The 13162-nt window shown below is 41.0% G+C and overlaps 1 protein-coding gene across 5 annotated transcripts in view; it reads left to right on the top strand.

Moving 5' to 3' along the window:
- Positions 1-13162, top strand: part of sppl2 (signal peptide peptidase-like 2) — a 55218-nt gene that overhangs the window by 9426 nt on the left and 32630 nt on the right. For all 5 annotated transcript variants that reach the window (XR_009646170.1, XM_060846027.1, XM_060846029.1 and 2 more), the window contains exons 5-8: positions 6666-6805; positions 7625-7764; positions 8468-8564; positions 8695-8805. Coding sequence is in view for 4 of the 5 variants with exons in the window: in XM_060846027.1 (XP_060702010.1) it covers positions 6666-6805; positions 7625-7764; positions 8468-8564; positions 8695-8805 (488 nt within the window). In the remaining variant the exon portion in view is untranslated. The remainder of the gene's footprint in view (positions 1-6665; positions 6806-7624; positions 7765-8467; positions 8565-8694; positions 8806-13162) is intronic.

The following is a 13162-nucleotide window of genomic DNA, read 5'->3' as shown; positions in this document are numbered from 1 at the left end:
TTGCACCACCTGTGATGCCATGGTGTTGGCAGTGTGTTGAACTTGCATGTGACCACTCCTCAGGCAGCATCTACTCCCAGTCAGTCACTTTCTAGCAAGGATCTCTGGATAGTGACTGGGAGCAGGAAACTTGGTTGATTGTTCCTTTCTGACTCAAAGGCAATGAGGCTGTAATCCCCTCCCACCTATCCATGTTAGTTGCAGTTATCCTTCGAATATTCTGAAGTCGAGGGAAACAAAAGATTAGTGAGGACACCAGCTTGCATTTACTTTGTGCCTTTCATGTTGGAAAGAGTCTCACAGCACTTTACAAGTGGGGTTCAAGAGTGTGGTGCTGGAAAAACACAACCGGTCAGGCAGCAACTGAGGAGCAGAAATATTAGCCTTTCAGACATAAGCCCTTCATCAGGAATCAGTTAACATTTCGGATCCAGACGAAGGATCAGTGGATCCGAAACATTAATTCGGGTTGTTAGATCTGCTGCCAGGTTTGCTGAGATTTTCCAGCAATTTGTTTTTGTTTCATTTGTGAGATGTCTGAAACTTGACTTGTGGGCTTTACACTTTTCAGGATAAAGTTTAAAACTGCCAGAGTTATTCGGAAATGTCCTCAGACACTTTTCGGTGAGGACCTCCCACCCTTTGGGACTGTTAAAAGTAGACATGAACGTGCAGAAAACATGTATAATCTCATTGGAACTGTGAAACTCGTGAGAATTGTTAATATTTGATGATATTTAAATCTCCTGGCCTTTCCATTTCTTTGAAAAATAGCCTGAAGTTCAAAACAACAATCAGTGCTCACTATTTCACGATTCGGATGCTGCCTGGCCTGCTGTGTTTTTCCAGCACTACATTTTTCAACTCACTACTTCAGTCTCCACATTAGCCTGGGGACACAACCTTTTGAAATCATAACGGTATACCTATTGGTTCACAGTTTAATTCAGAGCTCTAAAGGATTGTAATGCTTTTTGTCCAGGACTATTTTGATAAGGGATTAAAGGAATTTAAAGGTAATGATTTATTAAAAATCAATGGTTTTTTTTCTTAAATTTAATGAAGTCATTAATAGATTTCTATAGGCCTCTGAATAGCTCCAGAGATGTAGAGGAAGGGATAGCAAAGATCGTCCTGAATAGGAGTGAGGGTAACAGGGTAGTTATTATGGGGCACTTTAACATTCGAAATATTGACTGAAAATACTATAGTTCGAGTACTTTAGATGACTCAGTTTTTGTCCAATGCATGCAGGATAGTTTCCTGACACAGTATGTAGACAAGCCAACAAGGTGTGAGACCACATTGGATTTGGTACTGGGTAATGAACCTGGTCAGGTGTTAGATTTGGATGATAGTGACCACAATTTGGTTGTGTTTACTTTAGTGATGCAAAGGGATAGGTAAATAACGCAGGGCAAGAGTTATTGCTGGGGGAAAGGCAATTATGATGCGATTAGGCAAGATTTAGGATGCATAAGATGGGGAAGGAAACTGCAGGGGATGGGCACAATTGAAATGTGGAGCTGATTCAAGGAACAGCTACTGCCTGTCCTTGATAAATATGTATCTGTCAGACATGGAGGAAGTGGTCAAGCGAGGGAGCTATGGTTTAATAAAGAAGTTGAATCTCTTGTCAAGAGGAAGAAGAAGGCTTATGTTAGGATGAGAGATGAAGGCTCAGTTAGGGTGCTTGAGAGTTAGAAGTTAGCCAAGAAAGACCTAAAGAGAGAGCTAAGAGCTAGGAAGGGACATGAGACATCGTTGGCAAGTAGGATCAAAGAAAACCCTAAAGCTTTCTATACGTATATCAGGAATAAAAGAATGACCAGTGAAAGGTGAGGGCCAATCAAGGATAGTAGTGGGAAGTTGTGCACGGAGTCTGAGGAGATAGGGAAAGCACTAAATGAATATTTTTAGTCAGTATTCACATTGCAAAAAGACAACGTTATCAAGGAGAATACTGAGGTACAGGCTACTAGACTAGACTGGACTGACGTGTGCAAAGAGGAGTTGTTAGCAATTCTGGGAAGTGTGAAAATAGATAGGTCCTGTGGGCCGAATGTGATTTATCTTTGGATTCTCTGGAAAGCCATGGAGAAGATGCAGAGCCTTTGGCTTTGATCTTTATGTCACCATTATCTGCAGGAATAGTGCCTGAAGACTGTAGTAAAGCAAATGTCCCCTTGTTCAAGAAGGGGAGTAGAGACAACCCTGGTAATTATAGACCAGTGAGCCTTAGTTTGGTTGTGGGTAATATGTTGGAAAAAGTTATAAGACATAGGGTTTATAATCATCTAGAGAGGAATAAGTTGATTAGGAATAGTCAACAAGGTTTTGTAAAGGATAGGTAGTACCTCACAAACGTTACTGGGTTTTTTGTGATGGTGACCAAACAGGTGGATGAGGGTAAAGTGGTTGATGTGGTATATATGGATTTCAGTAAGGTGTTTGATAAGGTTCCCCACAGTAGGCTATTGTACAAAATATAGAGTCATTGGACTGAGAGTGATTTAACTGTTTGGATCGTAATTTGGCTAGCTGAAAGAAGACAGAGGGTGGTGGTTAATGGGAAATGTTCATCCTGGAGTTCAGTTACTAGTGGTGTATTGCTAGTTGGGATCACTGCTGTTTGGCTTCTTTATAAATGACCTGGATGAGGGCAGAGAAGGATGGGTTAGTAAATTTACGGATGACCCTAAGGTCGGTGGATTTGTGGATAGTGCCGAAGGATGTGGAGGTTACAGAGGGACATAGATAACCTGCAGAACTGGGGTGAGAGCTGGCAAATGGAGTTTAATGTGGAAAATGTAAGGTGATTCACTTTGGATGGAACTGCAGAAATAAGGAGTACTAGGCTAATGGTAAAATTTTTGCTTATGTAGATGAGCAGAGAGGTCTCAGTTCCATGTACATAGATCTCTGAAAGTTGCCACCCAGGTTGATAGCATTGTTAAGAAGATATATGGTGTGTTAGCTTTTCTTGGTGGACGTATTGAATTTTGGAGCCACGAGGTCATGCTGCAGTTGTACAAAACTCTGGTGCGGCTGCACTTGGAGTATTGCGTACAGTTCTGGTCACCACATTATAGGAAGGATATGGAAGCTTTGGAAAGGATTCAGAGGCGACTTACTAGAATGTTGCCTGGTATGGAAGGAAGGTCTTATGAGGAAAGGCTGAGGGACTTGAGGCTGTTTTCGTTAAAGAGAAGGTTGAAAGGTGACTTAATTGAGACATACAAGATAATCAGAGGATTAGATAGGATGGACAGTGAGAGCCTTTTTCCTTGGCTGGTGATGGCTAACATGAGGGGACATAACAATAAATTGAGAGGTGATATAGGATTTCTGTAGGATTCTATAGGATTTCTAGAGGTAGTTTCTTTACTCAGAGAGTAGTAGGGCTGGGGAATGCACTGCCTGCAGACTCGCCACCTTTAAGGGCATTTAAATGGTCATTGGATAAACATATGGATGAAAATAGAATAGTGTAGGATGGATAGGCTTCAGATTGGTTCCACAGGTTGGCACAACATCGAGTGCTGAAGGACTTGTATTGCACTGTAATGTTCTATGTTCTAGATGCACAGACCTTTATGTTATGTCTATGCATATATGCTGTGGTCTGCCCATATTACGTACTGATTGAGGTGGAATGGAGGGTGTATGAACAAAAGATTGCACTGGATAATGTGAGTTGTCATAGGAGTTGTATAGGGATGTGGGGTCAACTGAAGAATATAAGTAGGAGAGTGTGAGGTGGTATGCGGGAGTGACCGAGAACATGAGTTGATGTAGGTTGGTATGAATGACGCATGTAAGAAGAGAGTTGATAGCTTTTATTTTGTTCTATTATTTTCATTAACAACTGGGGCAAAGATCCAGAGCACCAAGGCTGACCTTTCAAACAACCAGCTTCTGCGCTGGTGGATGCCCCTGAACTATTTACCAAGATGGTTTGCTTGATTCATGTCGACAATTAATCAGGTTTGTGGCTCTGGAAATTTTACAGACTTGCATTCACAACTCAGGAATGAAAATTCGGGGATATTTTACCATTTTGTAGTACAGCAGTGAAGCTATCCCTGCTATCTTGGCCACTAATTATAACCAACATTGAAGTATATCTGATCATTATCATATTGCCTTTTACCAGACTTTGCTCTGCACACATTGGCTATTGTGGTAATAATGACTGTATCTCAAAAAATCCTTCAAACCCTTTGAGATGTCCAGCGGTCACGAGAAGTGCTACAGAAGTGCAGCTTTCTTTATGGTCAAACACAATTTGACAGGAGCTATGCAAGAAGATAAGAGGACAAATGATTTAAAGCTTGGTCAGAGAGTGTTAAGAAATATCACAAAAAGGGCAACAAAACAAGGAGAAATGGAGTGATTAATGGAAGGAATTCCAGAGCTTCAGGGCCTTGATTTCTGAAGGCAGTGATACCGTTATTGAGAAGAAAATGCTGATTAGGGGCTAAATTGATGAGCACCAGGGCTTCTGAGGATTATTGAGCTGGAGAAAATTAGAGATTCGGAGAGCTCAGACCATGGAGAGATTTGAAAACTTCAGTGAGAATTTTAAAGTGGAAGGAGACAGCCATGATGAAGAAGTGAACATTAAAGGATAACACTCAGTCTGAATGTAGAGAAATGTGAAGGTCACTTACCCTAAAATTATTGATCCTTTCCTTTGTCCACTAGAAAACTGTACCTAGCCAGTACCAGAAGCTGCTATTGGTTGTACGGTCAGTAGTGGGCATGTGTCATTTCACATCCAGTGGGTTAATGTTTAAGTGTAGTATACTGCATTCTCATTGGTTTATTTTAATGTGGTGCATTAATTTACATAGAACCAGCTTGAGTCCTTGCGAAGTGCAGGAGAATGGGTTGAGATCTGTGAGTAATTCGATGTATCATAAACTACAGGTTTCCCAATTCTGTAGAAGAATTCCAGCTCAGCTGTGCTGCTGTCTTTCCTCTAGTAGGAAAAAAATTGCCAGCTAGACATTCTGGGATTGTACAGGGCTGTCAAAACTTGTTGGTAACATTAGCAGCTCATATGTTGGTTTGTCATGTAGACTTCTGGAGATCAGCTGGATTAGTCTGGTCTAATTTAGTTGATTTGGTTATTCTTCTAATGGTTCTGGAGATGGCTGTAAAACAGTTTGTTTAATCTATCTGAAGCATTGACTAAAAACTCTACTTGAAATGAAACTAAGAAAACAAATAAATTCATTGACTTAAGGTATAATTAAAACATTTTATGGTATGTCTCAATCAAGTGCTCCACAGAGAGCTGGCATGGACCTACTGGGCCATAGAGCTTCCTTCTGTGCAGTAAAGTACACTGTGGGACAGGGCCATCCAGGCAGTATGCAGCATCCCTCACATGCTACTGTTATCATCCTGTGGTACAGCTCGGGCATCTCAGCCCTATCTCTAGTTGTACTTTTTGCTTGCTGGTTTTGATCAGTTTGATTGTTGTCAGCCAGTTAGTTAAGTGCTAATTTTATCTCAGTTGTATTGTGTTAGTAGATGAATCCTAACTTTCAATAGTAGGATCTGTTGATATCAATGGCTTCCCTTTATGCAAATAAATGAAAACAGAGGATTAAGCTTGTCAAGAGATGGCTGATATTCAGTGATACACAAAGGTGGCCCCAGTGACACAATATTGTCAAACCCAGTGCTGATCATTTACAGGTCATAAAGTCACAGAGATGTACAGCATTGAAACAGATGCTTTGATCCAACTCGTCCATGCTGACCAGATATCCTAAATTAATCAAGTCCCATTTGCCAAGCGTTTGGTCCATGTCTCTCTCAACCCTTCCTATTCACATACCCATCCACATGCCTTTTAAATGTTGCAATTATACCAGCCTCCACCACTTCCTCTGGCGGCTCATTCCATACACTGCACCACTCTTTGCATGAAAATCATTGCCCCATAAGTCTCTTTTATATCTTTCCACTCATACCCTAAAAATATGCCCTCTAGTTCTGGATTCCCCAACTCAGAAAAGACTTTGAGTAAAAAGTGAGGTCTGCAGATGCTGGAGATCAGAGCTGAAAATGTGTTGCTGGTTAAAACACAGCAGGTTAGGCAGCACCCAAGGAACAGGAAATTCGACGTTTCGGGCCAGAGCCCTTCATCAGAAAAGACTTTGCCTATTTACCCTATCCACGCCCTTCATGATTTTATAAGGTTCCCCCCTCAGCTTCTGACGCTCCAGGGAAAACAGCCTCAGCCTCTCCTTATAGCTAAAACCCTCCAACCCTGGAAACCTCCTTGTAAATCTTTTCTGAACCCTTTCAAGTTTTACAACATTCTGCCTATAGGAGGGAGACCAGAATTGCACACAGTATTCCAAAAGTGACCTCATCAGGGACCTGTACAGCTGCAACATGACCACCCAACTCTATACTCGATGCTCTGACCAATAAAGGAAAGCAAAGCAAACGCCTGTTAAACACCATCTTATGAGAACAGTATCAAAAACTTAATATACAAAATGTCTCAATTTTTACCACTTCTGTTAACATGGTGTGTAACTAAGTCCTGTCACGGCCAATATTGTCTGATGTGTAACATTCCAATTGGCAGAACTAAATGAACAACATTTATGTTGTAACAAAATGCTTTATTTTCTTAACAGACCTTTGGAAAATCAATCAAAGTAGCAATGTACGCCCCAAACGAACCATTCCTGGACTATAACATGGTGGTTATCTTCGTCATGGCAGTCGGGACAGTAGCAATTGGTGGATACTGGGCAGGAAGCAAAGATGTGAAAAGGTAGGTGGGCTGTGCTGCGTGGAACTAAGCAAATTGTATGTGATGTTTTATGTGATTGATAGTTGTCAGTGCTCCTTCAGTCACCTCAGCCAAATCTGCCTGAGGGGCACTTGCAATACAAACCCACTTTTTGGGATATTTCATATATATAAAGTTTTTTTTTAATTCATTTGTGGATGTGGGCTGCAATTCTATTTTCCCTCATCCAACTAATGCTATGATTCACTTGTGATCAGGGTGTGATCTTGAGGTTGGCTGGTTGGTGCCATTGCATGAACTGTGTTGACTGACTTTACCATCGGCAGCAGAAACCATATTCACATCAGCAAACCCTGTCCGTTGAATTCAGGCCTCAAATTTCTTTGAGAAACTTTGGATGCAGGCCAAAATTCCTTTCTCATTGTCTGTCCTACAGGAACTGAGAGCTTTTCACAAACAAAATTAAGAGAGCAGTGTTTTGGTCACTATTTGCTCTTGTTTTTTTTATTCTCCCAGTGTTGCACTACATCATAAGGCACATGGGAATACCTGCGAGTTCTCTTCCAAGTTGCACTCCATGTTGACTTTCCATCATAATTGTTGGATCAAAATCCTGGGAGACCCTCCCTCACTGCATTGTGCGAGCACTTACACTACATGGACTGCAGCGCTTCAAAGAAACGGCTCACCACCAGTTTCACCAGCGTGGTTATGGATAGGGAGAAAATGCCAGTGTTGTCACACTTTAAAAGTTTATATCAAATAAATATCTGGCAATTATATAAATGTTTTTACTCTCATATGAAATGTGGTATTTTAATATTTTTCTTCCTGTTTAAGGCGCTACATGAAACACAAGCATGATGGGGCAGACAAACAGGATGATGAAACTGTCGATGTTACACCAATCATGATCTGTATTTTTGTGGTTATGTGCTGCTCAATGTTGGTGCTCCTTTACTATTTCTACCATCAGCTAGGTATGTCACTGCTACCGAATGTTCAAATATCTGAGAGTGAGCTGGATGGCAAGAAGTCATGTGCCAGAGTTCGTTACATTTTTCAACGTTTCGTACTGTGGGGTGGATGGTCGAAATATTTTAACATAGTATCATATATTGCTGAGGCAGAACTTCCACATTTGACTTGTACAGAGATGCTGTTTGGCTTAGTGAGTGTAATTGAGTCAAACTTTACAACAAGTTTCCAGGTTCAATCCATTTGTTAATCCAACCATTCATCAAAACCTTTCTGCCTCTGTTGTTCTCACCCAAACAGTAGTGTACTTCCATTCGCATTAGGATCTTTGGATAAAGAGAGGAAAAAAAAATTAACCATGGTTCCGGACTCCTGACCCATAGACTCTTACTAAGAATTACAGACATCAGTAAGATTGGACTCCAGTGTGATGTCGTCAACAGTTAATATGCTGATGCTGACTGTCTAGATTCCTATGCAGAACAGATTAAATGCCCTTCAGTATTTGTCATCTAGAACTAAAATTCTGTATTTTCAGGAGAAAATTTGCAAAAAACAACAATAAATTTCTGGGTTGAAATTAGTTGCTCAGTTTCAAGTATGATGTTTGAGGGAAGCGATTTGTAAACTGCTATGACACTTGTGAATATTCAAAAGTCATATAATCTAAGCACTTTCTCTCATTGTTTCTTGTTTCAAAACCAGTGTACGTAATCATAGGAATTTTCTGCCTTGCCTCTTCCATTGGACTTTATAGCTGCCTGTCTCCATTTGTAGGGAGAATTCCTTTCTGTGAATGCAGGTATGATGTAACTTAAAATATACTCTTTGTAAATTAATGTAAAAGCTAAGTTTAAAACAACATTGAAACTGGAATTCTCTCCTAGTCTTTTTACTGATTTTACCCTGAACCTTTCTCCTCTTCTAATCAGGATTCCAGACTTACCATGTAGTCACAAGCGTCCCCAAGTACGGATGTTGGTTCTTGGCATGTTTTGTGTCTCAGTTAGTTGTGTGTGGGCAGCATTCAGAAATGAAGACAAGTAAGTAACATTGTCATGTTAATGAGCTTACAGTTTATATGTATGTTTGCTTTTAGCCAACGTATCCATTGCTCAGTGTAATCTACACCCAAAGAGACCAAATGCAGATTAGGTAGCTGCTTTGCCATGCATCAGTCTGTTCACAGCTGTTGACACAGGCTGTTGCTCACTTGCTATTTTAATTGCTCATTCTACTGTTTTGGTCTTCTGTTCTGTCTGAGTAGCAATTGTCAAAAATTCAAAGTGACTTTAAGTCACAAAAATTCAAAGGACATGCAAACCTTTAATTGGCATGAAGGTTAACATGAAGGACTAACCTTTCCCACCCTTGTTTGAATCTGCATTATAAAATTTGGTCAGCTTTCCCTCTCATTCTTAGCTTTTTTTCCATTTCCTTTTTACTCAAGGTAGCCCCCCCACCAACTGACTTAGTTTTTCATGTGACTTTTGCCTCACTCATACCTTTAAAATGTTTCTTCCCATATTTAAAAACATTTTCATTGCCATCCTCCCATCTTAGAACATTAAAGGGGCGGCACGGTGGCACAGAAGGGGCGGCACGGTGGCACAGTGGTTAGCACTGCTGCCTCACAGCGCCAGGGACCTGGGTTCAATTCCCGCCTCAGGCGACTGACTGTGTGGAGTTTGCACGTTCTCCCCGTGTCTGCGTGGGTTTCCTCCGGGTGCTCCGGTTTCCTCCCACAGTCCAAAGATGTGCGGGTCAGGTGAATTGGCCATGCTAAATTGCCCGTAGTGTTAGGTAAGGGGTATGGGTGGGTTGTCGCTTCGGCGGGTCGGTGTGAACTTGTTGGGCCGAAGGGCCTGTTTCCACACTGTAAGTAATCTAGTAATCTAATCTAAACAATACAGCATAGGACAGGTCATTCGGCCCTCGATGTTATGCCAGCCTTTTATCCTACTCTAATATCAGACTAACCTACGTACCCTTCATTATACTGTTCCACGTGCCTATCCAAAAATTGTGTAAATGTCCCTAATGTATCTGATTCTACTACCACTGCTGCAGTGCATTCCACGCACCCATCACTCTCTGAGGAAAGAACCTACCTCTAACATCTCCCCTAAATCTTCCTCCAATCACCTTAAAATTATGACCCTTCGTGATAGGCATTTCTGCCATGGGAAAAAGTCTCTGGCTATCCACTCTATTTATGCCACACCTTGTACATATCTATCAAGTTATCTCTCATCCTTCTTCACGCTAATGAGGAAAGCCCTCGCTCCCTCAACCTTTCTTCATAAGACATGAACTCTGGTCCAGGCAGTATCTCCAGTAAATCTCCTCTGCACCCTGTTCAAAGCTTCCACATCTTTCCTATAATGAGGTGACCAGAACTGAACACAGTATTCCAAGTGTGGTCTAATCAGGGCTGTATAGAGCTGCAGCATAGCCTCGCGGCTCTTAAACTCAATGCCCCTGCTAATGAAAGCCAACACACCATACACCTTCTGTTCCTCCACACTGTCAAGAATCCTTCCTTTAACCCTGTATTCTACATTTAAAATTGACCTTCCAAAGTGAATCACTTCACATTTTTCCAGATTGAATTCCATCTGCCTGTTATCACCCAAGTTCTGCATTCTGTGAATGTCTTGTTGCAAATAACAACAACCCTTCACGCTATCCTCAACTCCTCCTTCATGTCATTGAAAAATGTACTAATCCACCCTTCCACTTACTCATCCAAGTCATTTATTTTTTTTTGTAGATATTTTTATTGAAATTTAACATTTTTGCAAATTTACAAAAATAAACAAAACTCTCAAATACAAACATTGATGTACAATTAAATCATATATACAATAGTCATAATTTAACAAAGAAAAGAGAAAGAAAACAAAAAAAGAAAAAAAAAGAAACGAAAAAAGAAAGAAAAAAAAAACTCAACTTTCTACTAATCTAACCTATAACTAACCAGAGTGTATACCTAAGTCTCTTACATGCTCGGAATGTATAAACATCAAATATAATAAAACCCGTATTCGCGCAGGATTCCTCTCCCAAGGGGCCCCGGAGCAGCCCGGTCTGAAATCTTCACTAAATAAAAGCCCTTGTTAGGATAGCCGAAATATCTGCATTTATATAATTCAAAAAGGGCTGCCATATTTTATAAAATAATTCAGTCTTTCGGTGCACCATATTTATGAGGAAGTCAAGGGGGATATATTCCATAATTAATCTGTGCCAATTTGAAAGTCCAGGGGGACCCTCAGCCACCCAGTTCACCAAAATATTTTTCCTTGCACAGAAAGAGAGAATAGAAAATAGTCTCTTCCCATGCATATCCAGAGATGAGAGGTTCGAAAAGCCCAAAAGGAGAGATACAGGGTCCACCCTAATTTCCGTTCCTAAAATTTCTGTCAGGGTATTTGCCACTTTAGTCCAGTATCTGCGGATTTTCTGACAAGTCCACAGACAATGTACAAGAGTACCCACCTCTATTTTGCATTTAGGACACATTGGAGATGCTCCTGCCTTAAATTTTGCCAGTCGAGCCGGAGCTATATGGGCCCTATGAAGTATCTTTAGTTGGATAGCCTGAGTTCTGTTACAGATAGCAATTCTTTTAGCATTTTCCCAAATGTCATTCCACATATCCTCAGAGATTTCTAGCCCCAAGTCCTGCTCCCATGTTTTAAGCAGGTCATCCATGTCTCCTGAGACTCCATCATGTAGCAAATGGTATATAGTACTAACGGAGGATGCCCCCGCTGGTCGTAAGACATTACGTTCTCTGTCTGATTTATAAAGACTATCCATTAATGTAGTCTTCCTCTGTATATAATCTCGAACTTGGAAGTATCGAAAGAGATCCCCATTAGGTATTCCGAATTTCAGACGCAGCTGCTCAAAGGACATCAGGATCCCATCTTTAAATAGGTCCCCTAAGCATGAGATGCCTCTGGATCTCCAGAGTTTAAAGGTGGCATCTGTAATCCCCGGTTGGAATCCCCATGCGCCTACTATTGGTGCATGGGGGGATGTTTTATGTGAGTTACCCTCATTTTGCCGCATTATATTCCAGGCCTTAATTGTGTTTAATATTATGGGATTTTTACAGTGGTCTGTAATGATTTTCCTCTTATCTGAAAATAAAAGGTTAATAAGTGGGTATTTTACTTGGGAGGCTTCGATATCCAGCCAAATTGATTGTGGATCAGATGAAACCCAATCAGCTATGTAACTTAGTAGGGAGCTTAACTGATATTTCCTAAAGTCTGGGAAGTCCAGTCCTCCCCTTGCCTGTGGAAGCTGTAGCTTCTTCAGCTTAATAAGGGGCCGTCTATGGTTCCAAATAAAGGAGCCCAACCAGCCATATAATTTACGTAGGGCTAGCCTTGGCAGCATCAGCGGGAGCATTCTCATAGGATATAAGAGACGGGGCAGAACATTCATTTTAATTAATGCTATTCTCCCTAGCCAGGAAATCGGAAGGTCTCTCCATCGCTGGAGGTCCTGCCTTATCCTTTCCATTAATTGTACAAAATTAGCCCTATACAGCTGATCAAATACTGGCGTGATAAAAATACCTAAATATAAGAAGCCCTCCAGGGACCAACGGAAGGGAAAAGGGGATCCGTCCATTAAGTGGGGTATCATAGCCAGACCACCCATTGGCATGGCTTCCGATTTTGAAAAATTAATTTTATAGCCTGAGAATGCACTAAATGTATTAATAACTTGAATTAGACGAGGCACTGACATTAAAGGATTACTGAGGAATAAGAGAACGTCATCTGCATAGAGGGTAATTTTGTGTTTACCTGTACCAATCCTCGGGGCCGTTATATTAGGATCAGTCCGGATGGCTTCTGCTAATGGTTCGATTATCAGTGTAAACAACAATGGTGAGAGAGGACATCCTTGACGGCAGCCCCTACCCACACTGAAGCCATCCGATCTTAACCCATTAGTAATAACAGCTGCTTTGGGGTCATTATACAATGTTGAAACCCATTTGGTAAACACCTGTCCAACGCCAAACCTTTCCAATGTGTAAAATAAATATGACCATTCAACCCTATCAAATGCCTTTTCCGCATCCAATGAAATTACTACTCCTGGTATCTTTCCCTGATGACAGGCTTGGATCATATTCAAGACCCTTCTGATATTATTGGATGATCTGCGGCCCTTAATAAATCCCGTCTGGTCCTCCTTTATAATATATGGCAGTACCCTTTCTAGTCTTAGTGCTAACATTTTTGAGAGAATTTTAAAGTCTACATTTAGTAAGGATATTGGTCTGTAAGATGCACAATCTTCTGGGTCTTTTCCTTTTTTGAGGATAAGAGAAATATTTGCTTCTTTCAGCGTGGGCGGGAGACAGACCTG

Source organism: Hemiscyllium ocellatum, chromosome 28, assembly GCF_020745735.1.
Source record: "Hemiscyllium ocellatum isolate sHemOce1 chromosome 28, sHemOce1.pat.X.cur, whole genome shotgun sequence".
Lineage (NCBI taxonomy): Eukaryota > Metazoa > Chordata > Chondrichthyes > Orectolobiformes > Hemiscylliidae > Hemiscyllium > Hemiscyllium ocellatum.
The sequence above is the reverse complement of the archived record's forward strand: the minus strand, read 5'-3'. Positions and strand labels throughout refer to the sequence as shown.